General features: G+C 58.9%; 1 protein-coding gene and 1 long non-coding RNA gene across 2 annotated transcripts in view; one reads left to right on the forward strand and one right to left on the reverse strand.

The window, feature by feature from the left end:
• Positions 1–387: 387 nt before the first annotated feature.
• The window catches only part of LOC102091959 (trypsin-3), a 35,231-nt gene continuing 8,826 nt past the window's right edge, over positions 388–26,792 (forward strand). The window contains exons 1-6 of the mRNA XM_065043970.1: positions 388–533; positions 6,834–6,996; positions 12,559–12,812; positions 14,417–14,553; positions 16,484–16,642; positions 22,275–22,467. Coding sequence (XP_064900042.1) covers positions 497–533; positions 6,834–6,996; positions 12,559–12,812; positions 14,417–14,553; positions 16,484–16,642; positions 22,275–22,467 — 943 coding nt within the window. The 5' untranslated portion in view covers positions 388–496. The remainder of the gene's footprint in view (positions 534–6,833; positions 6,997–12,558; positions 12,813–14,416; positions 14,554–16,483; positions 16,643–22,274; positions 22,468–26,792) is intronic.
• Positions 22,973–26,791, reverse strand: LOC135576849 (uncharacterized). The gene is made up of 3 exons (XR_010468558.1): positions 23,874–26,791; positions 23,260–23,801; positions 22,973–23,209 (listed from the first exon to the last, which is right to left on the reverse strand). It is a non-coding gene; the product is annotated as an uncharacterized LOC135576849 (long non-coding RNA).

A 26,792-nucleotide genomic window follows, 5' to 3' on the forward strand; every position in this document is an offset into this window, starting at 1 on the left:
TACTGGGAGCACTGGGAAGGCTCTGAAGTTGTACTGGGGAGGCTCAGGGCTGTTACTGGGAGCACTGGGAAGGCTCTGGGGTTGTACTGGGGGTACTGGGAAGGCTCTAGGGTGGTACTGGGAGCACTGGGAAAGCTCCAGGGTTGTACTGGGAGAACTGGGAAGGCTCCAGGCTGTTACTGGGAGCACTGGGAAGACTCCAAGGTATTACTGGGAGCACTGGGAAGGCTCCAGGCTGTTACTGGGAGCACTGGGAAGACTCCAAGGTATTACTGGGAGCACTGGGAAAGCTCCAGGGTTTTACTGGAAGCACTGGGAAGGCTCCGGGCTGTTACTGGGAGCACTGGTGCCGCCCCCCCTCACCCCCCCGCGGTGGGCGTGTCCAGGCGTGGCCCCGCCCCCTCAGCGGGCGCGTCCCGGTCCCTCCCGGGGCCCGCGGGGATTTAAGGGGCCCGATCCGGCGCTGCCTGCTCAGCCTCCTCCTCCTCCCGCCGTCATGGAGCGATTGCTGCCGCTGCTGCTGCTGCTCACTGGTGAGCACTGGGAGCACTGGGAGCAACTGGGAGGGGATTGGGGGGAACTGGGAGGGGACTGGGGGGCACTGGGAGGCACTGGGGAAGTGCTATGGGGCACTGGGAGGGAGCTGGGGGTAAAACTGGGAGGGCACTGGAAGGGGACTGGGGACACTGGGAGGCACTGGGAGGGGACTGGGGACACTGGGAAGCACTGGGAGGGGACTGGGGAGGGACTGGGGACACTGGGAAGGCACTAGGGGGAACTGGGAGACACTGGGAGGCATTGGGAAAGCACTAGGAGGGACTGGGGGCACTGGGAGCAACTGGGAGGGGACTGGGGGGAACTGGGAGGGGACTGGGGGGAACTGGGAGGCACTGGGGAGGTGCTATGGGGCACTGGGAGGGAGCTGCGGGGCATTGGGGGGAACTGGGGGTAAAACTGGGAGGGAACTGGAAGGGGACTGGGGACACTGGAGGCACTAGGAAGGCACTGGGAGGGGACTGGGGGACACTGGGAGGCATTGGGAAAGCACTGGGAGGGACTGGGGGGGGGTCACTGGGAGGGAACTGGGGGTCACTGGGAGGCATTGGGAAAGCACTGGGAGGGAACTGGGAGTCACTGGGAGGGACTGGGAGGCACTGGAGGGAACTGGGAAGGCGCTAGGGGGCACTGGGGGGGAAGCTGGGGGTAACTGGGAGGTGACTGGGAAAGCACTGGGAGGAACTGGGAAAGCACTGGGAGGAACTGAGAGGGACTGGGGGAACTAGGGGCAACTGGGAGGGACTGGGAGGCACTGGGAAAGCGCTATGGGGCATTGGGAGGGAGCTGGGGAGAACTGGGAGGGACTGGGGGGAACCTAGGGGGCACTGGGAGGGGACTGGGGACACTGGGAGGCTCTGGGAAGGCGCTGTGAGGCACTGGGAGGGGACTGGGGGGCACTGGGGGGAACTGGAAAGCACTGGGAAGGACTTGGGAAGCACTGGGAGGCACTGGGAGGGTACTGGTGGGTGCTAGGAGGGCACTGGGTGTTACTGGGATGGAACTGGGGAGCACTGGGGGCTGCTGGGAGACAGACTGGGAGGCACTGGGGAGTGCTGGGAAGGAGCTGCAGGTGAACTGGGGACACTGGGAGGCAGCAGGATCATACTGGTGTGGGTGAGAGGAGGTACTGGGAAGCACTGGGAGCACTGGTCGAGCATGGAAAGGAATGAGGGGGCCGTGGAGGGTACTGGGAGGGTACTGGGAAGGAGCAGGATGTGAACTGGGGGCACTGGGAGCAAACTGGTAGCACGTGGGAAGGAATGAGGAAGCACTGGGAGGTGCTGAGGGATACTGGGAGGGGACTGGGAGGCACTGGAAAGGCACTGGGAGGGAACTGGAGGCTACTGGGAAGAGCTGGCAAGTGGTGGGAGGAAATGGGGTGATACTGGGGAGCACTGGGAAATAACTGCAAGGCACTGGGAGGGCACTGGGATGCACTGGGAAGGGACTGGGAAGGGACTGGATGGCACTGGGACACACTGGGAGGGGACTGGAGGGCACTGGGAGGCACTGGGGAGGAACTGGAGGGCACTGGGACATATTGGGAAGGAACTAGAGGGCACTGGGACGCACTGGGAACAGACTGGGAGGCACTGGGAGGGCACTGGGATGCACTGGGAGGCACTGGGAAGGGACTGGAGGGCACTGGGACAGGACTGGAGGGCACTGGGATGTATTTGGAAGGAACTAGAGGGCACTGGGAACAGACTGGGAGGGCACTGGGAGGGCACTGGGATGTGCTGGGACACACTAGGATGTACTGGGGGGCACTGGGATGTACTGGGGGGCACTGGGAGCACTGGGGGGCACTGGGATGTACTGGGGGCACTGGGGAGGCACTGGGGAGGCACTGGGGAGGCACTGGGGAGGCACTGGGGGGCACTGGGAGGCACTGGGGGGAACTGGGATGTACTGGGAAGGACTGGAGGGCACTGGGAGGCACTGGGAAGGGAATGAGAAGGAACTGGAGGGCACTGGGACATACTGGGAAGGCACTGGGGGGCACTGGGAGGCACTGGGAGGCACTGGGAAGGGAATGAGAAGGAACTGGAGGGCACTGGGAGTTACTGCGAGGCACTGGGAAGGGACTGGAGGGCACTGGGAGGCACTGGGACACACTGGGAAGGGAATGAGAAGGAACTGGAGGGCACTGGGACATACTGGGAAGCCACTGGCGGGCACTGGGTGTCACGGGGATGCACTGGGGGGCACGGAGGGACACTGGGAGGCACTGGAAGTCACTGCAGGGCACTGGGGGGCACTGGGAGTCACTGGGAAGGAACTGGAGGACACTGGGAGGGCACTAGGAGCACTGGGAGTCACTGAGAAGGGACTGGAGGGCACTGGGAGGCACTGGCATGTACTGGGATGCACTTGGAAGGGAATGAGAAGGGACTGGAGGGCACTGGGACATACTGGGAAGGGACTGACGGGCACTGGGAGTCACTGGGATGCACTGAGAAGCACTGGGAGTCACTGGGATGCACTGGGAAGGAACTGGAGGGCACTGGGGGGCACTGGGATCCACTGGGGGGCACTGGGATGCACTGGGGCACACTGGGACGCACTGAGGGGCACTGGGAGGCACTGGGACGGGACTGGAGGGCACTGGGAATCACTGGGAAGGGAATGAGAAGGAACTGACTGGGCACTGGGATGCACCAGGAAGGGACCGCGAAGGCACTGGGAGGCACTGGGACATACTGGGAAGGGACTGGAGGGCACTGGGGGGCACTGGGACGCACTGGGACGCACTGGGATGTACTGGGACGCACTGGGGGGCACTGGGATGTGCTGGGAGGCACTGGGAAGGGAATGAGAAGGAACTGGAGGGCACTGGGATGCACTGGGAAGGGACCGGGAAGGCACTGGACAGCACTGGGAGGCACTGGGAAGGACTGGAGGGCACTGGGAGGCACTGGGACACACTGGGAAGGGACTGGAGGGCACTGGGAGGCACTGGGACACACTGGGGGCACTGGGATGTACTGGAATGCGCTGGGGGGCACTGGGATGTACTGGAAGGCACTGGGAAGGGAATGAGAAGGAACTGGAGGGCACTGGGATGCACTGGGAAGGGACCGGGAAGGCACTGGACAGCATTGGGAGGCACTGGGAAGGACTGGAGGGCACTGGGAGGCACTGGGAAGGGACTGGAGGGCACTGGGAGGCACTGGGACACACTGGGAGGCACTGGGACACACTGGGAGGCACTGGGACACACTGGGGGGCACTGGGATGTACTGGAACGTGCTGGGGGGCAGTGGGATGTGCTGGGAGGCACTGGGAAGGGAATGAGAAGGCACTGGAGGGCACTGGGACATACTGGGAAGGGACTGGAGGGCACTGGGAGGCACTGGGGGGCACTGGGACGCACTGGGATGTACTGGGACGCACTGGGGGGCACTGGGATGTACTAGAAGGCACTGGGAAGGGAATGAGAAGGAACTGGAGGGCACTGGGATGCACTGGGAAGGGACTGGGAAGGCACTGTATGGCACTGGGAAGGACTGGAGGGCACTGAGAGGCACTGGGAAGGGAATGAGAAGGGACTAGAGGGCACTGGGACATACTGGGAAGGGACTGGAGGGCGTTGGGGAGGCACTGGGGAGGCACTGGGGGGCACTGGGACGCACTGGGATGTACTGGGACGCACTGGGGGGCACTGGGATGTGCTGGGAGGCACTGGGAAGGGAATGAGAAGGAACTGGAGGGCACTGGGATGCACTGGGAAGGGACCGGGAAGGCACTGGACAGCATTGGGAGGCACTGGGAAGGACTGGAGGGCACTGGGAGGCACTGGGACACACTGGGAAGGGACTGGAGGGCACTGGGAGGCACTGGGACACACTGGGGGCACTGGGATGTACTGGAATGCGCTGGGGGGCACTGGGATGTACTGGAAGGCACTGGGAAGGGAATGAGAAGGAACTGGAGGGCACTGGGATGCACTGGGAAGGGACCGGGAAGGCACTGGACAGCACTGGGAGGCACTGGGAAGGACTGGAGGGCACTGGGAGGCACTGGGACACACTGGGAGGCACTGGGACACACTGGGGGGCACTGGGATGTACTGGAACGCGCTGGAGGGCAGTGGGATGTACTGGAAGGCACTGGGAAGGGAATGAGAAGGAACTGGAGGGCACTGGGACACACTGGGAAGGGACTGGAGGGCACTGGGAGGCACTGGGAGGCACTGGGAAGCACTGGTGGACACTGGGACACACTGGGGGGCACTGGGATGTACTGGAACGCGCTGGGGGGCAGTGGGATGTACTGGAAGGCACTGGGAAGGGAATGAGAAGGAACTGGAGGGCACTGGGATGCACTGGCAAGGGACCGGGAAGGCACTGGACAGCATTGGGAGGCACTGGGAAGGACTGGAGGGCACTGGGAGGCACTGGGACACACTGGAGGGCACTGGGAGGCACTGGGGGGCACTGGGACGCACTGGGATGTACTGGAACGCACTGGGGGGCACTGGGATGTACTGGAAGGCACTGGGAAGGGAATGAGAAGGAACTGGAGGGCACTGGGATGCACTGGGAAGGGACCGGGAAGGCACTGGACAGCACTGGGAGGCACTGGGAAGGACTGGAGGGCACTGGGAGGCACTGGGACACACTGGGAAGGGACTGGAGGGCACTGGGAGGCACTGGGACACACTGGGGGCACTGGGATGTACTGGAATGCGCTGGGGGGCACTGGGATGTACTGGAAGGCACTGGGAAGGGAATGAGAAGGAACTGGAGGGCACTGGGACATACTGGGAAGGACTGGAGGGCACTGGGGGGCACTGGGACGCACTGGGACGCACTGGGATGTACTGGGACGCACTGGGGGGCACTGGGATGTGCTGGGAGGCACTGGGAAGGGAATGAGAAGGAACTGGAGGGCACTGGGATGCACTGGGAAGGGACCGGGAAGGCACTGGACAGCACTGGGAGGCACTGGGAAGGACTGGAGGGCACTGGGAGGCTCTGGGACACACTGGGAGGCACTGGGACACACTGGGGGGCACTGGGATGTACTGGAACGCGCTGGGGGGCACTGGGATGTACTGGAAGGCACTGGGAAGGGAATGAGAAGGAACTGGAGGGCACTGGGACACACTGGGAAGGGACTGGAGGGCACTGGGAGGCACTGGGAGGCACTGGGAAGCACTGGTGGACACTGGGACACACTGGGGGGCAGTGGGATGTACTGGAACGCGCTGGGGGGCAGTGGGATGTACTGGAAGGCACTGGGAAGGGAATGAGAAGGAACTGGAGGGCACTGGGATGCACTGGCAAGGGACCGGGAAGGCACTGGACAGCATTGGGAGGCACTGGGAAGGACTGGAGGGCACTGGGAGGCACTGGGACACACTGGAGGGCACTGGGAGGCACTGGGGGGCACTGGGACGCACTGGGATGTACTGGAACGCACTGGGGGGCACTGGGATGTACTGGAAGGCACTGGGAAGGGAATGAGAAGGAACTGGAGGGCACTGGGATGCACTGGGAAGGGACCGGGAAGGCACTGGACAGCACTGGGAGGCACTGGGAAGGACTGGAGGGCACTGGGAGGCACTGGGACACACTGGGAAGGGACTGGAGGGCACTGGGAGGCACTGGGACACACTGGGGGCACTGGGATGTACTGGAATGCGCTGGGGGGCACTGGGATGTACTGGAAGGCACTGGGAAGGGAATGAGAAGGAACTGGAGGGCACTGGGACATACTGGGAAGGACTGGAGGGCACTGGGAGGCACTGGGACACACTGGGGGGCACTGGGATGTACTGGAATGTGCTGGGGGGCAGTGGGATGTACTGGAAGGCACTGGGAAGGGAATGAGAAGGAACTGGAGGGCACTGGGATGCACTGGGAAGGGACCGGGAAGGCACTGGACAGCACTGGGAGGCACTGGGAAGGACTGGAGGGCACTGGGAGGCACTGGGACACACTGGGGGGCACTGCGATGTACTGGAACGCACTGGTGGGCACTGGGATGTACTGGAAGGCACTGGGAAGGGAATGAGAAGGAACTGGAGGGCACTGGGACATACTGGGAAGGGACTGGAGGGCACTGGGGAGGCACTGGGGGGCACTGGGACGCACTGGGATGTACTGGGACGCACTGGGGGGCACTGGGATGTACTAGAAGGCACTGGGAAGGGAATGAGAAGGGACTGGAGGGCACTGGGACATACTGGGAAGGGACTGGAGGGCACTGGGACATACTGGGAAGGGACTGGCGGGCACTGGGAGGCCCTGACCCCCGGCGCCCCCCAGCGGCCGCGGGGGACGAGACGCGCATCGTGCACGGGCAGAACTGCCCCAAGAGGCGCCACCCGTACCAGGTGGTGCTGCTGGGACCCCAGCGCAACATCCACTGCGGGGGGGTCCTGCTGGGGCGCCGCTGGGTGCTGACCGCTGCCCACTGCGACACCCAGAGGTGCGTGGGGCATGGGGGTGAGGGGGGGGTGGGTCGATGGGGTGGAGAACATCAATGGGGGTGAAGGTCAATGGGGTTGGAGAACGTCAGTGGAGTTGGAGAACGTCAATGGGGGTGGAGAACATCAATGGGGGTGAAGGTCAGTGGGGGTGGAGAACGTCAGTGGGGGTGGAGAACATCAATGGGGGTGAACGTCAGTGGGGGTGGAGAACGTCAGTGGGGGTGGAGAACGTCAATGGGGGTGGAGAACATCAATGGGGGTGAACGTCAGTGGGGGTGGAGAACATCAATGGGGATGAAGGTCAGTGGGGGTGGAGAACGTCAGTGGGGGTGGAGAACGTCAGTGGGGGTGGAGAACGTCAGTGGGGGTGGAGAACATCAATGGGGGTGAACGTCAGTGGGGGTGGAGAACGTCAGTGGGGGTGGAGAATGTCAATGGGGGTGGAGAACGTCAATGGGGGTGGAGAACGTCAATGGGGGTGGAGAACGTCAGTGGGGGTGGAGAACGTCAGTGGGGGTGGAGAACGTCAGTGGGGGTGGAGAACGTCAGTGGGGGTGGAGAACGTCAATGGGGGTGGAGAACGTCAATGGGGGTGGAGAACGTCAGTGGGGGTGGAGAACGTCAGTGGGGGTGGAGAACGTCAATGGGGTTGGAGAACGTCAATGGGGTTGGAGGTCAATGGTGGAGAAACTCAATGGGGCTGAAGGTCGATGGGGCTGAAAGTCGATGAGGATGAAGGTCGATGGGAGAGGAGAAGGTCAATGGCGGTGAAGGTCAATGGTGGAGGAACTCAATGGTGGAGAACACTGGAGAAACTCAATGGTGGTGGAGGTCATTGAGGATGAAGGTCGATGGGGGTGGAGAAGGTCAATGGGGATGAAACTCAATGGGGGTGAAGGTACAAGGTGGAGAAGGTCAGTGGGGGTGGATGAAGGTCGATGGGAGAGGAGAAGGTCAATGGCGGTGAAGGTCAATGGTGGAGGAACTCAATGGTGGAGAACACTGGAGAAACTCAATGGTGGTGGAGGTCATTGAGGATGAAGGTCGATGGGGGTGGAGAAGGTCAATGGGGGTGAAACTCGATGGGGGTGAAGGTACAAGGTGGCGAAGGTCAGTGGGGGTGGAAGAAGGTCAATGGCGGTGAAGGTCACTGGGTGTGAAGGTCAATGGTGGAGGAACTCAATGGTGGAGAACATTGGAGAAACTCAGTGGTGGTGGAGGTCATTGAGGATGAAGGTCGATGGGGGTGAAGGTACGAAGCAGAGAAGGTCAATGGTGGAGGAGAAGGTCAGTGGGGGTGAAGGTCAATGGTGGAGAAGGTCAATGGTGGAGAATGTTGGAGAAGGTCACTGGGGGTGGAGAAGGTCAATGGGGGTGAAGGTCAATGGGGGTGAAGGTCAATGGTGGAGGAACTCAATGGTGGAGAACATTGGAGAAACTCAATGGTGGTGGAGGTCATTGAGGATGAAGGTCAATGGGGGTGAAGGTACGAAGCAGAGAAGGTCAGTGGTGGAGGAGAAGGTCAATGGCGGTGAAGGTCAATGGCAGTGAAGGTCAATGGTGGAGGAACTCAATGGTGGAGAACACTGGAGAAACTCAATGGTGGTGGAGGTCATTGAGGATGAAGGTCGATGGGGGTGAAGGTATGAAGCAGAGAAGGTCAGTGGTGGAGGAGAAGGTCAATGGGGGTGAAGGTCAAGGGTGGAGAAGGTCAATGGTGGAGGAACTCAATGGTGGAGAACATTGGAGAAACTCAATGGTGGTGGAGGTCATTGAGGATGAAGGTTGATGGGGGTGGAGAAGGTCAGTGGGGGTGGAGAAGGTCAATGGGGGTGAAACTCAATGGGGTGAAGGTCAGTCATGGAGAAGGTCAATGGTGGAGAATGTTGGAGAACCTCAATGGGGGTGGAGAAGGTCAATGGGGGTGAAGGTCCAAGGTGGAGAAGGTCAATGGGGGTGGAGAAGGTCAATGGGGGTGAAGGTCCAAGGTGGAGAAGGTCAACGGGGGTGGAGAAGGTCACTGGGGGTGAAGGTCAATGGTGGAGGAACTCAATGGTGGAGAACATTGGAGAAACTCAATGGTGGTGTAGGTCATTGAGAATGAAGGTCAGTGGGGGTGGAGAAGGTCAGTGGGGGTGGAGAAGGTCAATGGGGGTGAAACTCAACGGGGTGAAGGTCAGTCATGGAGAAGGTCAATGGTGGAGAATGTTGGAGAACCTCAATGGGGGTGGAGAAGGTCAATGGGGGTGAAGATCCAAGGTGGAGAAGGTCAATGGGGGTGGAGAAGGTCAATGGGGGTGAAGGTCCAAGGTGGAGAAGGTCAATGGGGGTGAAGGTCACTGGGTGTGAAGGTCAATGGTGGAGGAACTCAATGGTGGAGAACATTGGAGAAACTCAATGGTGGTGTAGGTCATTGAGAATGAAGGTCAGTGGGGGTGGAGAAGGTCAATGGGGGTGAAGGTCAATGGGGCTGAAGGTCCAAGGTGGAGAAACTCAATGGTGGAGAAACTCAGTGGTGGAGAATGTTGGTGGAGAAGGTGAACAGTGGAGAAGGTCAAAGGTGGAGAATGTTGGTGGAGAAGGTCAATGATGGAGAAGGTCAATGTTGGGGAACCCCAATGGTGGAGAAGGTCAAAGGTGGAGTAACTCAATGATGGAGAGTGTTGGTGGAGGAGGCCAGTGGTGGTGAAGGTTAAGAGTGGAGAACCCCCATGGTAGAGAAGGTTGGTGGTGGAGAACCCCAATGGTGGAGAACCCCAATGGTGGTGAAGGTCAATGGTGGATAATATCAACAGTGGAGAACATCAACAATGGAGAAGGTCAACGGTAGAGAATCCCAATTGTGGAGAACGTCAATGTTGGCGAACATCAGTGGTGAAGAACATCAACAGTGGAGAACAACAGTGCTGGAGATGGTCATCATGGGGGTGTCTCCAGCTCAGGGCCTCCTCCCCACCTCAACCGGTTGGCCACCAGAACCACCCACTTGGGCTCCCAGAAGGACCTTCTGGTGGCCCGAGCTTCTCCTGGCCAAGTCCAAGTTCACAGGAAGGACCTGCCACAAAAATGGGGAAGAAACCCCAGATTTTAGGGTTTCTTTGGGTGGGTTGGAGCTGGTTCTTCTCCAGGTTGGGCTGGACCACGGAGGACTCACATTGGCCAACTTTTTGCTTGACCTGCCTCAGTTTCCCCCTCCATGGATGACAGGAGAAGCTTCTTATCTTACTTCTTGGTGGCTTCTCCTACCCTCCACTGTGTGGACCTTCCATGGTGCCATGTCCACCAGAGACCTCACCGTGGTCTTCTCTCCACCCCATGGACTTCTCTTGGTGCCACGTCCACTGGAGAACCTCACCATGGACCTTCCATGGTGCCACATCCACCAGAGAACCTCACCATGGTCCTTCCATGGACCTTCCATGGTGCCACAACCACCAGAGAACCTCACCATAGTAGTCTCCACCATGTGGACCTTCCATGGTTCCATGTCCACCAGAGAACCTCACCATGGTCCTTCCATGGACCTTCCATGGTGCCACATCCACCAGAGACCTCACCATGGTCCTTCCATGGTCCACCAGACAACCTCACCAAGGGCCTTCCATGGACCTTCCGTGGTTCCACAACCACCAGAGACCTCATCAAGGTCTTGTCTCCACCATGTGGACCTTCCATGGTGCCACGTCCACCAGAGAACCTCACCATGGTCTTTTCTCCACCCCATGAACTTCTCTTGGTGCCACGTCCACCGGAGAACCTCACTATGGTCCTTCCATGGACCTTCTGTGGTGCCATGTCCACCAGAGACCTCAACCATGGTCCTTCCATGGACCTTCCATGGTGCCATGGCCACCAGAGAACCTCACCATGGTCTTTTGTCCACCGTGTGGACCTTCCATGGTGCCACAACCACCAGAGAACCTCACCATAGTATTGTCTCCACCATGTGGACCTTCCATGGTTCCATGTCCACCAGAGACCTCACCATGGTCTTTTCTCCACCCCATGGACTTCTCTTGGTGCCATGTCCACCGGAGAACCTCACCATGGTCTTTTTTCCACCGTGTGGACCTTCCATGGTGCCACAACCACCAGAGAACCTCACCATAGTTTTGTCTCCACCATGTGGACCTTCCATGGTTCCATGTCCACCAGAGACCTCACCATGGTCTTTTCTCCACCCCATGGACTTCTCTTGGTGCCACGTCCACCGGAGAACCTCACCATGGTCCTTCCATGGACCTTCTGTGGTGCCATGTCCACCAGAGACCTCAACCATGGTCCTTCCATGGACCTTCCATGGTGCCATGGCCACCAGAGAACCTCACCATGGTCTTTTGTCCACCGTGTGGACCTTCCATGGTTCCATGTCCACCAGAGACCTCACCATGGTCTTTTCTCCATCCCATGGACCTTCCATGGTGCCACGTCCACCAGAGACCTCACCATGGTCTTTTCTCCACCCCATGGACTTCTCTTGGTGCCACGTCCACCAGAGAACCTCACCATGGTCCTTCCATGGACCTTCTGTGGTGCCATGTCCACCAGAGACCTCAACCATGGTCCTTCCATGGACCTTCCATGGTGCCACAACCACCAGAGAACCTCACTATAATAGTCTCCACCATGTGGACCTTCCATGGTTCCATGTCCACCAGAGAACCTCACCATGGTCCTTCCATGGACCTTCCATGGTGCCACATCCACCAGAGACCTCACCATGGTCCTTCCATGCTCCACCAGACAACCTCACCAAGGGCCTTCCATGGACCTTCCGTGGTTCCACAACCACCAGAGACCTCACCAGGGTCTTGTCTCCACCGTGTGGACCTTCCATGGTGCCACGTCCACCAGAGACCTCACCATGGTCTTTTCTCCACCCCATGGACTTCTCTTGGTGCCACGTCCACCGGAGAACCTCACCATGGTCCTTCCATGGACCTTCTGTGGTGCCATGTCCACCAGAGACCTCAACCATGATCCTTCCATGGACCTTCCATGGTGCCATGGCCACCAGAGAACCTCACCATGGTCTTTTGTCCACCGTGTGGACCTTCCATGGTGCCACAACCACCAGAGAACCTCACCATAGTATTGTCTCCACCATGTGGACCTTCCATGGTTCCATGTCCACCAGAGACCTCACCATGGTCTTTTCTCCACCCCATGGACTTCTCTTGGTGCCACGTCCACCAGAGAACCTCACCATGGTCCTTCCATGGACCTTCTGTGGTGCCATGTCCACCAGAGACCTCAACCATGGTCCTTCCATGGACCTTCCATGGTGCCACGTCCACCAGAGAACCTCACCATGGTCTTTTCTCCACCGTGTGGACCTTCCATGGTTCCATGTCCACCAGAGACCTCACCATGGTCTTTTCTCCACCCCATGGACTTCTCTTGGTGCCACGTCCACCAGAGAACCTCACCATGGTCCTTCCATGGACCTTCCATGGTGCCACGTCCACCAGAGAACCTCACCATGGTCTTTTCTCCACCCCATGGACCTTCCATGGTGCCACGTCCACCAGAGGACCTCACCGTGCTCTTCTCTCCCCCAGCTCCATCCCCATCCGCATGGGCGACCACAGCTTGAAGACCAAGGAGGGGACAGAACAGTGTGTCAACTCGGCCAAGGCCTTTGTCCACCCCAACTATGACTCCACCAGCCATGACAGCGACATCATGCTCCTCAAGCTCCAGAAGCCCGTGCACTTCACCGAGCACGTCCAGCCGGTGGCCCTGCCCAAGCGTTGTCCACCCCCCAACACCGAGTGCATCGTCTCAGGCTGGGGGAGCACCAGCAGCCCTGAAGGTGGGTGGAGACACCTCCTTGCACCTCATTTGGGGGGTAATCTTGGTGGTTTGGGGTCATCTTGGTGGTTTGGGGTCATCTTGGTGTCTTGAGGACATCTTGGTGTCTTGAGGACATCTTGGTTTCTTGGGAATGTAAAAGCATCTTGGGGACATCTCGGCATCTTGGGGACATTTCATTACCTTGGGGGCATCTTGGCGTCTTGGGGGCATCTTGGCGTCTTGAGGACATCTTGGCATCTTGGGGGCATCTCAGTACTTTGGGGGCATCTTGGTTTCTCGGGAATGTAAGAGCATCTTGGGGAGATTTTAGCACCTTGGGGGCATCTCGGCATCTTGGGGACATCTCAGTACCTTGGGGACATCTCAGTACCTTGGGGGCATCTTGGTTTCTTGGGAATGTGAGAGCACCTTGGGGACATCTCGGCGTCTTGGGGACATCTCAGCAGCTTGGGGGCATCTTGGTTTCTTGGCAATGTAAGAGCATCTTGGGGACATCTCGGCATCTTGGGGATATCTCGGCATGTTGGGGACATTTCAGTACCTTGGGGACATCTTGGTGTCTTGGGGGCATCTCAGCACCTTGGGGGCATCTTGGGGGCACCTCAGTACCTTGGGGACATTTCGTTACCTTGGGGGCATCTTGGTTTCTTGGAAATGTAAGAGCATCTTGGGGACATCTCAGCACCTTGGGGACATCTCGGCGTCTTGGGGACATTTCAGCATCTTGGGGACATCTTGGCTTCTTGGGAATGTAAGAGCACCTTGGGGACAGCTCAGCACCTTGGGGGCATCTCGGTGTCTTGGGGACATTTAAGTACCTTGGAGGCATCTTGGTGTCTTGGCAACGTAAGAGCATCTTGGGGACATCTCGGCATCTTGGGGATATCTCGGTGTTTTGGGGACATCTTGGCATCTTGGGGACATCTCAGCATGTTGGGGTTATCTTGGTGTCTTGGGGTCATCTTGGCATCTTGGGGACATTTCAGTACCTTGGGGTCATCTCAGCATCATGGAGATATCTCAGCATCTTGGGGACATCTCAGCGTCTTGAGGGCATCTTGGGGTCAACTTGGCATCTTGGGGGCATCTCGGTACCTTGGGGACATTTCGTTATCTTGGGGGCATCTTGGTTTCTTGGGAATGTAAGAGCACCTTGGGGACATCTTAGCACCTTGGGGACATCTCAGCACCTTGGGGACATCTTGGCATCTTGGGGACATCTCAGCATGTTGGGGTCACCTTGGCATCTTGGGGACATTTCAGTACCTTGGGGTCATCTTGGTGTCTTTGGGTCATGTCGGCATCATGGGGACATCTCGGTGTCTGTCTTGGGGACATCTCGGCATCTTGGGGACATCTCAGTGTCTTGAGGACATCTCGGCATCTTGGGGACAGTGTCTTGGGGACATCTCGTTGTCTTGGGGACATCCATTGGACACCTGTCTCCACCAGTGCTCCATGAGTTGACCACGCTGGTCTCCACCCCCACCAGCTCCATGACCACGGGAGCCTCCAACCCCCCTCCAGCATGGCCAGTTGGCTCCCACCTCGATGTCCCCTCCTCCCCGTGTCCCCCTGACCCCCGTGTCCCCTTGTCCCCAGGGTTCTTCCCCGACGTCCTCCAGTGCGGGCTGGTCTACACCATCTCCAATGAAGAGTGCGCCAAGCTCTACCCCAAGGGCATCACCAAGAACATGCTCTGCGCCGGCGCCACCGCGGGGGGCACCGACTCCTGCCAGGTACGGCTGGTAACGCCCAGAGGTCCACAGAGCACCCAGGGGTCCCTCTGGTGGCCTCACCCCATGGGGGTGGTCCCAGTGGCCCCACCTACCCCAAAGGAGAAGAACTTGGGGGGTGGTGGGGACGTCACTTGGTGTTGAGGACCAGTAGAAGACTCCGTGGAGGGTTGGGGATGTAGGAAGCTCTAGGGACACCCGTAAGGACCATGGGGACCCCCTGGGTGCTATGGGGACCTCTAGGTGTTATGGGGACCCCCTGGTGCTATGGGGACCTTCTGGGTGCTATAGGAACCACTCAGGGTCCATAGGTGCTATGGGGAACCCCCATGTGCTATGGGGACCTATGGGTGCTATAGGAACCTCTCAGGGTCCATAGGTTCTATAGTGACCTGCTGGGTGCTATAGAGACCCTCTATTTGCTATGGGGACCTTCTGGGTGCTATAGGAACCACTCAGGGTCCGTAGGTGCTATGGGGACCCTCTGGGTGCTATGGGGACCCTCTGGGTGCTATGGAGACCCTTTGGGTGCTACGGGGACCTCTGGGTGCTATGGGAACCTTCTGGCTGCTATAGGAACCACTCAGGATCCATAGGTTCTATAGTGACCTGCTGGGTGCTATGGGGATCCTCTAATTGCTATGGGGACCCTCGGGTGCTATAGGAACCACTCAGGGTCCATAGGTTCTATGGGGACCTCTGGGTGCTATAGGGACCCCCAAGCACTGTACCCCATTGGCCATGGTGGTCTCCATGGCTCATCCCATTGGCCATGGTGGTCTTCATGGCTCATCCCATTGGCCATGGTGGTTTCCATGGCTCATCCCATTGGCCATGGTGGTCTCCATGCCTTGACCCCATTGGCCATGGTGGTCTCCATGGCTCACCCCATTGGCCATGGTGGTCTCCATGGCTCATCCCATTGGCCATGATGGTCTCCATGGCTCATCCCATTGGCCATGGTGGTCTCCATGCCTTGACCCCGTACCCCATTGACCCCATTGGCCATGATGGTCTCCATGGTTCATCCCATTGGCCATGGTGGTCTCCACGCCTTGACCCCATACCCCATTGACCCCATTGGCCATGGTGGTCTCCATGGTTCACCCCATTGGCCATGATGATCTCCACGGCTCACCCCATTGGCCATGGTGGTCTCCATGCCTTGACCCCGTACCCCATTGACCCCATTGGCCATGATGGTCTCCATGGCTCACCCCATTGGCCATGGTGGTCTCCACGCCTTGACTGGCCCCATAACCCATTGACCCCATTGGCCATGGTGGTCTCCATGGCTCACCCCGTCGGCCATGATGGTCTCCATGGCTCACCCCATTGGCCATGGTGGTCTCCATGCCTTGACCCCATAACCCATTGACCCCATTGGCCATGGTGGTCTCCATGCCTTGACCCCATACCCCATTGACCCCACTGGCCATGGTCATCTCCATGACTCACCCCATTGGCCATGATGATCTCCATGGCTCACCCCATTGGCCATGGTGGTCTGCATGCCTTGAACCCATACCCCATCGACCCCATTGGCCATGATGGTCTCCATGGCTCACCCCATTGGCCATGGTGGTCTCCATGCCTTGACCCCATACCCCATTGACCCCATTGGCCATGGTCATCTCCATGACTCACCCCATTGGCCATGGTCGTCTCCATGCCCTCACCCCGTCGGCCATGGTGGTCTCCATGGCTCATCCCATCGGCCATGGTGGTCTCCACGGCTCACCCCATTGGCCATGGTGGTCTCCATGGCTCACCCCATTGGCCATGGTGGTCTCCATGTCCTACCCCAAAGGCCGTGTGTTGTCCAGTGGAGACCGATGGGTTGTGAGCCCTCCCCGTGGGGTAGACTTGGACCGGTTTGGTCGCCCCAACCCTGGTGCCACCTCCTGAGGTTGGTTCTTGTCCCCCCCCCCAGGGTGACTCCGGAGGCCCGTTGGTGTGCCGGGAGGAGCTGCAGGGCATCGTGTCGTGGGGCATGCAGGTGTGCGGGCAGCGCGGCAAGCCGGGCGTCTACACCCGCGTCTGCCAGTTCACCTCCTGGATCCACAGCACCATGAAGAACAACAGCCGCGACTGAGCCCCACGGCTTCTCCTCGCCCCGGCCCCCCACGAACGACGGGGGAGGGGTCTGACCCCCCTCTTCCTGCCCCACGTGTTGGGGGAAGAGCTCCCGCAATAAAACGCGTGGTGACAACCTGCAAGAACATGGGTGGTGGCCATGGTGGCATCTCGCGGCTGTGGGTGGTTGGTGGCCATGGTGGTGACTTGCAACCATGACCTGGTAGCCAGGTGGTATCTCATGGCCATGGGTGGTTGGTGGCCATGGTGGCATCTCATGGCTGTGGGCGGTTGGTGGCCATGGTGGTGACTTGCAACCATGACCTGGTGGCCAGGTGGCATCTTATGGCCATGGGTGGTCGGTGGCCATTGTGGCATCTCACGGCCGTGGATGGTTGGTGGCCATAGTGGTGACTTGCAACCATGACCTGGTGGCCAGGTGGCATCTTATGGCCATGGGTGGTCGGTGGTCATTGTGGCATCTCACGGCCGTGGATGGTTGGTGGCCATGGTGGTGACTTGCAACCATGACCTGGTGGCCAGGTGGCATCTCATGGCCATGGGTGGTTGGTGGCCATGCTGGTGACCTACAAGTACATGGCTGGTGGCCATGGTGGCATCTCATGGCCATGGGTGGTTGGTGGCCATGGTGACAACCTGCAAGAACACGGGTGGTGGCCGTGGTGGCATCTCATGGCCATGGATGGTTGGTGGCCATGGTGGTGACTTGCAACCATGACCTGGTGGCCAGGTGGCAGCTCATGGCCATGGGTGGTTGGTGGCCGTGGTGGCATCTCATGGCCATGGGCTGTTGGTGGCCATGGTGGTGACTTGCAACCATGACCTGGTGGCCAGGTGGCAGCTCATGGCCATGGGTGGTTGGTGGCCATGGTGTTGACCTACAAGTACATGGCTGGTGGCCATGGTGGCATCTCATGGCCGTGGGCGGTTGGTGGCCATGGTGGTGACTTGCAACCATGACCTGGTGGCCAGGTGGCATCTCATGGCCATGGGTGGTCGGTGGCCATTGTGGCATCTCACGGCCGTGGATGGTTGGTGGCCATGGTGGTGACTTGCAACCATGACCTGGTGGCCAGGTGGCATCTCATGGCCATGGGTGGTTGGTGGCCATGCTGGTGACCTACAAGTACATGGCTGGTGGCCATGGTGGCATCTCATGGCCATGGGTGGTTGGTGGCCATGGTGACAACCTGCAAGAACACGGGTGGTGGCTGTGGTGGCATCTCATGGCCATGGATGGTTGGTGGCCATGGTGGTGACTTGCAACCATGACCTGGTGGCCAGGTGGCATCTCATGGCCATGGGTGGTTGGTGGCCATGGTGGCATCTCATGGCCATGGGCAATTGGTGGCCAGGTGGCGTCTCATGGCCATGGGTGGTTGGTGGCCATGGTGACAACCTGCAAGCACACGGGTGGTGGCCATGGTGGCATCTCATGGCCGTGGGTGGTTGGTGGCCATGGTGATGACCTGCAAGCACATGGCTGGTGGCATCTTGTGGCTGATGGTGGTTGGTGGCCATGGTGGTGACTTCCAACCATGACCTGGTGGCCATGGTCATGACCTGCAGCCACACATCTGGTGCTGGTGGTGATGGTGGCAACTCCTGAGCATGGGTAGCTGGTGGCCATGGTGGTGACTTGTAACCATGACCTGGTGGCCATGGTCATGACCTGCAGCCACATGTCTGGTGCTGGTGGCCATGGTGGCAACTCATGGTCATTGGTGATTGGTGGCCATGGTGGTGAGTTGCAACTGTGACCTGGTGGCCATGGTGGTGATCTGCAGCCTCATGTCTTGTGCTGGTGGCCATGGTGGCAACTCATGACTGTTGGTGGCTGGTGGCCGTGGTGGTGACCTGCAAGCACATGGCTGGTGGCCATGGTGGCCTCTCATGGCTGTGGGTAGCTGGTGGCCACGGTGACAACCTGCAAGCACATGGCTGGTGGCCATGGTGGCATCTCATGGCCATGGGTGGCTGGTGGCCATGGTGACAACCTGCAACCACACGTCTCGTAGCCATGGTGGCAACTCATGGCCTTTGGTGGTTGGTGGTGACCTACAACCGCCACCCCGTGGCCAAGGTGGCAACTCCTGGCCACCCAGGGGCCACCCCGAGGTGTCAAGCAGGAAGTTGGCTCCTCCCGGCAGCGTGTGGGCGTCCTAATTGGCGCCAATTAAGAGCTGCCTAACGAGGCAGCCGCTAACAAGCCCGAGAAGCCACCACGCCCTGTTTACACCATTGACGCCCAGTTGGGATTTAGAGGGGGCGGAGCCAGCCCCACCTCCTGGCCACGCCCTCCCTCCACCAGCCAGAAGCCCCGCCCCTGTGAGGGTGAGAGTGGTGGGACACGCGTGATGGACATGTGGACGTGTATCATGGACATGTGGACACATCATGGACATGTGGACACGTCATGGACGTGTTGACGTGTGTCATGGACATGTGGACACGTCATGGACATGTGGACACATCATGGACGTGTTGACGTGTGTCATGGACATGTGGACACATCACGGACATGTGGACACGTCATGGGCATGTTGACGTGTGTCATGGACATATGGACACGTCATGGACATGTGGACACGTCATGGACGTGTTGACGTGTGTCATGGACATATGGACACATCATGGACATGTGGACACGTCATGGACGTGTTGGCGTGTGTCATGGACATGTGGACACATCATGGACATGTGGACACGTCATGGACGTGTTGACGTGTGTCACGGACATATGGACACATCATGGACATGTGGACACGTCATGGACATGTGGACACGTCATGGACGTGTTGACGTGTGTCATGGACATATGGACACATCATGGACATGTGGACACGTCATGGACGTGTTGGCGTGTGTCATGGACATGTGGACACATCATGGACATGTGGACACGTCATGGACGTGTTGACGTGTGTCACGGACATATGGACACATCATGGACATGTGGACACGTCATGGACATGTGGACACGTCATGGACGTGTTGACGTGTGTCATGGACATGTGGACACGTCATCGACATGTGGACACGTCATGGGCATGTTGACATGTGTCATGGACATATGGACACATCATGGACATGTGGACACGTCATGGGCATGTTGACGTGTGTCATGGACATATGGACACATCATGGACATGTGGACACGTCATGGGCATGTTGACGTGTGTCATGGACATGTGGACACGTCATGGACATGTGGACACGTCATGGGCGTGTTGACGTGTGTCATGGACATGTGGACACATCATGGACATGTGGACACGTCATGGACGTGTTGACGTGTGTCATGGACATGTGGACACGTCATGGACATGTGGACACGTCATGGACGTGTTGACGTGTGTCATGGACATGTGGACACGTCATGGACATGTGGACACGTCATGGACGTGTTGACGTGTGTCATGGACATGTGGACACATCATGGACATGTGGACACGTCATGGACGTGTTGACGTGTGTCATGGACATGTGGACACGTCATGGACATGTGGACACGTCATGGACGTGTTGACGTGTGTCATGGACATGTGGACACGTCATGGACATGTGGACATGTCATGGGCATGTTGACATGTGTCATGGACATATGGACACATCATGGACATGTGGACACGTCATGGACATGTTGACGTGTGTCATGGACATGTGGACACGTCACGGACATGTGGACACGTCATGGACCTGTTGACGTGTGTCATGGACATGTGGACACATCATGGACATGTGGACACGTCATGGACGTGTTGACGTGTGTCATGGACATGTGGACACGTCATGGACATGTGGACACGTCATGGACGTGTTGACGTGTGTCATGGACATGTGGACACATCATGGACATGTGGACACGTCATGGACGTGTTGACGTGTGTCATGGACATGTGGACACGTCATGGACATGTGGACACGTCATGGGCGTGTTGACATGTGTCATGGACATGTGGACACGTCATGGACATGTGGACACGTCATGGACATGTTGACGTGTGTCATGGACATGTGGACATGTGACATGGACATACAGACGTGTCGGGAGGTGTGGACGCATCATGGATGTATAGACACATGTGATGGATGTATAGACACACGTCACAGCTTCAGTCTTCTCCAACCCTCAAAGACCAACCCGTGGGTGGGGGTCTCCAAAGCTGATTGGCCAATCAACACATGTTGGTCTCCAAAGCTGGTTGGCCAACCAGTAGGTCCTGGTCTCCAAAGCTGATTGGCCAACCAGCACATGTTGGTCTCCAAAACTCATTGGCCAACCAGTACATGATGGTCTCCAAAGCTGGTTGGTCAACCAGTAGGTCCTGGTCTCCAAAGCTGATTGGCCAATCAGCACATGTTGGTCTCCAAAACTCATTGGCCAACCGGTATGTCCTGGTCTCCAAAGCTGATTGGCCAATGAGGACATCCTGGTCTCCAAAGCTGATTGGCCAACCAGTCTATACTGGTCTTCAAAGTTGATTGGCCAATCAGCACATGTTGGTCTCCAAAACTCATTGGCCAACCAGTATGTCCTGGTCTCCAAAGCTGATTGGCCAATGAGGACATCCTCGTCTCCAAAGCTGATTGGCCAACCAGTCCATACTGGTCTTCAAAGTTGATTGGCCAGCCGGCACATGTTGGTCTCCAAAGCTGATTGGCCAGCCAGTATCTCCAGGTCCTCAAAGCTGATTGGCCAGCCAGTATGTCCAGGTTTTCAAAGCTGATTGGTCAGCCAGTATCTCCAGGTCCTCAAAGCTGATTGGCCAGCCAGTATGTCCAGGTTTTCAAAGCTGATTGGTCAGCCAGCACATGTTGGTCTCCAAAGCTGATTGGCCAGCCAGTATGTCCAGGTTTTCAAAGCTGATTGGTCAGCCAGCACATGTTGGTCTCCAAAGCTGATTGGCCAGCCAGTATGTCCAGGTTTTCAAAGCTGATTGGTCAGCCAGCACATGTTGGTCTCCAAAGCTGATTGGTCAGCCAGTATGTGTTGGTTTCCAAAGCCGATTGGCCAATCAGGACATCCTGGTCTTCAAAGCTGATTGGCCAACCAGCATGCATTGGTCTCCAAAGCTGATTGGCCAGCCAGTATGTCCAGGTTTTCAAAGCTGATTGGTCAGCCAGTATGTGTTGGTCTCCAAAACTGATTGGTCAGCCAGTATGTGTTGGTTTCCAAAGCTGATTGGCCAATCAGGACATCCTGGTCTCCAAAGCTGATTGGCCAACCAGCATGCATTGGTCTCCAAAGCTGGTTGGCCAGCCAGTATGTCCAGGTTCTCAAATCTGATTGGCCAGCCAGTACGTCCAGGTTCTCAAATCTGATTGGCCAGCCAGTACGTCCAGGTTCTCAAATCTGACTGGCCAACCTCACGCCTCCCCCTCCATCACAACCAACCAATCACCTCCCTCCCCTTCCCAACACCGGCAGACCCCCCACCACCGCCACCTCCCCACCCAATCATCACCTCCCCATGGCCACCGAACCCCCCGACCAATCGGTGGCCGAGGCGAGCGGCCAATGGTGACGCGAGCCTGGGCGGGGCCGGGGGATTAGGGGTGGAGGCGTCTCCATGCCGGTCACGACGCCTCCAGCTCAGCACCGGGCGGGCCGGGCACCGGTATAAAACCGCGGCCCCCGTGGGCGGCGCCGGGCGCGGTGGGGCCGGTCGGGCCGGGTTTGGGCTCCTGCTCGCCGGGTTTGCCGGGGACGGGACGCGGAAGCCGCCACCAGCGGGATCTCGGCCACGGGAGCCACGGGTGGCACGCGGGACACGGAGCCGGGCGGGCGCCCCCCGCCGCCCCCCGCGGGACACGCAGGTTCGGTGGAGGCGGTGCATGGGGGTTGTTGTTACCCACTGGTGTCCGTCTGTGGGTCCTTCGGGGTCGTTCTGTCCTTGAGCTCCTTCCTTCTCCACCTCCATTCTTCCTTGTCCAGGTTTCCTCCATCTCCATCTCCATCTCCATCTCCATCTCCATCTCCATCTCCATCTCCATCTCCATCTCCATCTCCATCTCCATCTCCATCTCCATCTCCATCATCTCCATCCTTCCTTCTCCATCTCCATCTCTATCTCCATCATCTCCATCTCCATCCTTCCTTCTCCAGGTTTGATCCGTCATCTCCATCCTTCCATCTCCATCCTTCCATCTCCATCCTTCCATCTCCATCCTTCCATCTCCATCCTTCCATCTCCGTCTCCATTCTTCTCCAAGTTTCCTCCATCATCTCCATCCTTCCTTCTCCATCCCTGGTGTCCGTCCCTCTGTCCTTCTCCAGCCCCATTCCGTCCCTCTGTCCCTCATCCCCGACCTTTCTTCCTTCTTCACGGGGCTCCACCCCTTCATCCCAGCTCTCCAGCCATCCTTTCTTCTCCATGGTCACTTCATCTGTCTGTCCATCCTTCTCCAGGCTTTGCTCCCTCTCCCATGGGTCCCACCACCTCCCATGTCCATGGGTCCCACCACCTCCCACATCCATGGGTCCCACCTCCCATGTCCTTGGGTCCCACCACCTCCCATGTCCTTGGGTCCCACCACCTCCATCCATGGGTCCCACCACCTCCCATGTCCTTGGGTCCCACCACCTCCCATGTCCATGGGTCCCACCACCTCCCACATCCATGGGTCCCACCTCCCATGTCCTTGGGTCCCACCACCTCCCATGTCCTTGGGTCCCATCACCTCCATCCATGGGTCCCACCACCTCCCACATCCATGGACCCCAACTCCCATGTCCTTGGGTCCCACCACCTCCCATGTCCTTGGGTCCCACCACCTCCATCCATGGGTCCCACCACCTCCCACATCCATGGGTCCCACCTCCCATGTCCTTGGGTCCCACCACCTCCCATGTCCTTGGGTCCCATCACCTCCATCCATGGGTCCCACCACCTCCCACATCCATGGGTCCCACCTCCCATGTCCTTGGGTCCCACCACCTCCCATGTCCATGGGTCCCACCACCTCCCATGTCCTTGGGTCCCACCACCTCCATCCATGGGTCCCACCACCTCCCACATCCATGGACCCCACCTCCCATGTCCTTGGATCCCACCACCTCCATCCATGGGTCCCACCACCTCCCACATCCATGGGTCCCACCTCCCATGTCCTTGGGTCCCACCACCTCCCATGTCCTTGGGTCCCACCACCTCCCACATCCATGGGTCCCACCACCTCCCACATCCATGGACCCCAACTCCCATGTCCTTGGGTCCCACCACCTCCATCCATGGGTCCCACCACCTCCCACCTCCATGGGGAGCAACGACCAGCACCCATGGGACCCATTTCCCGCCCTTATCTGTGGGGCCCGTGGCACACGTCCACAGGGAGTGGTGCCCCACACCCATGGGTGGCTCCAACCCATGGCCATGGGAACCGTGACCCACACTCACGTGGAGCCTTGACCCACTTCCATGGGGCCCACGACCTTTCTCCATGGGGACCAGTGACCCCATGGCCATGACCACCAGTGACCCATGGCCATGGGGGATCTGTGACCCACGGCCACGGGGATCTGTGACCCACGGCCATGGGAAACCATGACTCAAAGGTCCCTCCAACCCATGGCTACAGGGAACCGCGACTCAACCCCATGGACAACCATGACCCACAGCCATGGGAACCCCAGACCCACATCCACGGGGAATGGTGACCTACGGGGACCCACGACCCACAGCAATGGGGGGACACAACCCACAACTATGGGGAGCAATGACCTTGGGGGAGCAACGCCCCATATCTAAGGGCGCTTCCAACCCACATCCAAGGGTCCCCCCAACCCACAGCCTTGAAGAACCGTGACCCACAACCACGGAGGGGCTGTGACCCACATCTCCATGGGGCCGTGACCCACAGCCCCAGCCCCAGGGAGGCATCCAAGGGCAACGGGAGGTTCTGGGAGGTCAACCCCCCCGGGCCAAGGAGGGGGAAGCAGAAGAGCTGGCGTAACCCATAATTAGTGGCCTCATTAACGATGACTGTGTCATCGTCACCGTGACACCCGGGGTGACAATGTCACCATCGCTGGGGCTCGATGACGGGGCGGATTGTGTGGCCCGGGGTGGAGGGGACCGAGGTTGGGGGTGGAGATCCCAAAGTGGTGTGGGGCGAACCCCAAAAACCAAGTCCCATCCTGGACCTCTGGGTCCCATTATGGACCTCTGGGTCCTTCCATGGACATCTGGGTGGTCTCTTGGAACTCTGGGTGCCCCCATGGACCTCTGGGTGGTCCCCTGGACACCTGGGTCCCCTTATGGACCTCGAGGTCCCTTCATGGACACCTGGGTGGTCTCTTGGACCTCTGGGTCCTTCCATGGACATCTGGGTGGGCTCTTGGACCTCTGGGTCCTCTCCTGGACCTCTGAGTCCCCTTATGGACCTCTGGGTCCTCCCATGGATATCTGGGTGGTCTCCCGGACATCTGGGTCCCCTCATGGACATCTGGGTGGTCTCTTGGCCCTCTGGGTCCTCTCCTGGACCTTTGGTTCCCTTATGGACCTCTGGGTCCTCCCATGGACATCTGGGTGGTCTCCTGGACACCTGGGTCCCCAATGGACCTCAAGGTCCCCCCATGGACATCTTGGTGTCTTTTGGACCTCTGGGTGGTCTCCTGGACACCTGGGTCCCTTTATGGACCTCGAGGTCCCCCCATGGACATCTGGGTGGTCTCCTGGACCTCTGGATCCCCCCATGGACATCTGGGTGGTCTCCTGGACACCTGGGTTCTCTCCTGGACACCTGGGTCCCCCATGGACCTCAGGGTCCCCCCATGGACATCTTGGTGTCTTTTGGACCTCTGGGTGGTCTCCTGGACACCTGGGTCCCCTTATGGACCTCGAGGTCCCCCCATGGACATCTGGGTGGTCTCTTGGACCTCTGGGTCCCCCCATGGACATCTGGGTGGTCTCTTGGACCTCTGGGTCCCCTTATGGACCTCTGGGTCCCCCTATGGATATTAGGGTGGTCTTTTGGACCTCTGGGTCCCCCCATGGACATCTGGGTGCTGTCCTGGACACCTGGGTCCTCTCCTGGACACCTGGGTCCCCTTATGGACCTCAAGGCCCCCCCATGGACATCTTGGTGTCTTTTGGACCTCTGGGTGGTCTCCTGGACACCTGGGTCCCCTTATGGATCTCTGGGTCCCCCCATGGATATCTGGGTGGTTTCTTGGACCTCTGGGTCCCCCCATGGACATCTGGGTGGTCTCTTGGACCTCTGGGTCCTCTCCTGGACCTCTGGGTCCCCTTATGGACCGCTGGGTCCTCTCATGGATATCTGGGTGGTCTCCCGGACATCTGGGTCCCCTCATGGACATCTGGGTGGTCTCCTGGACACTTGGGTCCCCAATGGACCTCAGGGTCCCCCCATGGACATCTTGGTGTCTTTTGGACCTCTGGGTGGTCTCCTGGACACCTGGGTCCCCTTATGGACCTCGAGGTCCCTTTATGGATATCTGGGTGGTCTCTTGGACCTCTGGGTCCCCCCATGGACATCTGGGTGGTCTCTTGGACCTCTGGGTGGTCTCCTGGACACCTGGGTCCCCTTATGGATCTCTGGGTCCCCCCATGGACATCTGGGTGGTCTCTTGGACCTCTGGGTCCCCCCATGGACATTTTGGTGTCTTTTGGACCTCTGGGTGGTCTCCTGGACACCTGGGTCCCCTTATGGACCTCTGGATCTCCTTATGGACCTCGAGGTCCCCCCATGGATATCTGGGTGGTCTCCCGGACATCTGGGTCCTCTCCTGGACCTCTGGGTCCCCTTATGGACCTCTGGGTCCTCTCATGGATATCTGGGTGGTCTCCCGGACATCTGGGTCCCCTCATGGACATCTGGGTGGTCTCCTGGACACTTGGGTCCCCCATGGACCTCAGGGTCCCCCCATGGACATCTTGGTGTCTTTTGGACCTCTGGGTGGTCTCCTGGACACCTGGGTCCCTTTATGGACCTCGAGGTCCCTTTATGGACATCTGGGTGGTCTCTTGGACCTCTGGATCCCCCCATGGACCTCTGGGTGGTCTCTTGGACATCTGGGTGGTCTCCTGGACCTCTGGGTCCTCCCATGGACCTCTGGGTGGTCTCCTGGAGTGGGGTGTGGGGCAGAGGGTCCAACACGAGGGGGGGACTAACGGCTCTGC

This window comes from Columba livia, chromosome 31, assembly GCF_036013475.1.
Source record: "Columba livia isolate bColLiv1 breed racing homer chromosome 31, bColLiv1.pat.W.v2, whole genome shotgun sequence".
Classification (NCBI taxonomy): Eukaryota; Metazoa; Chordata; class Aves; order Columbiformes; family Columbidae; genus Columba; species Columba livia.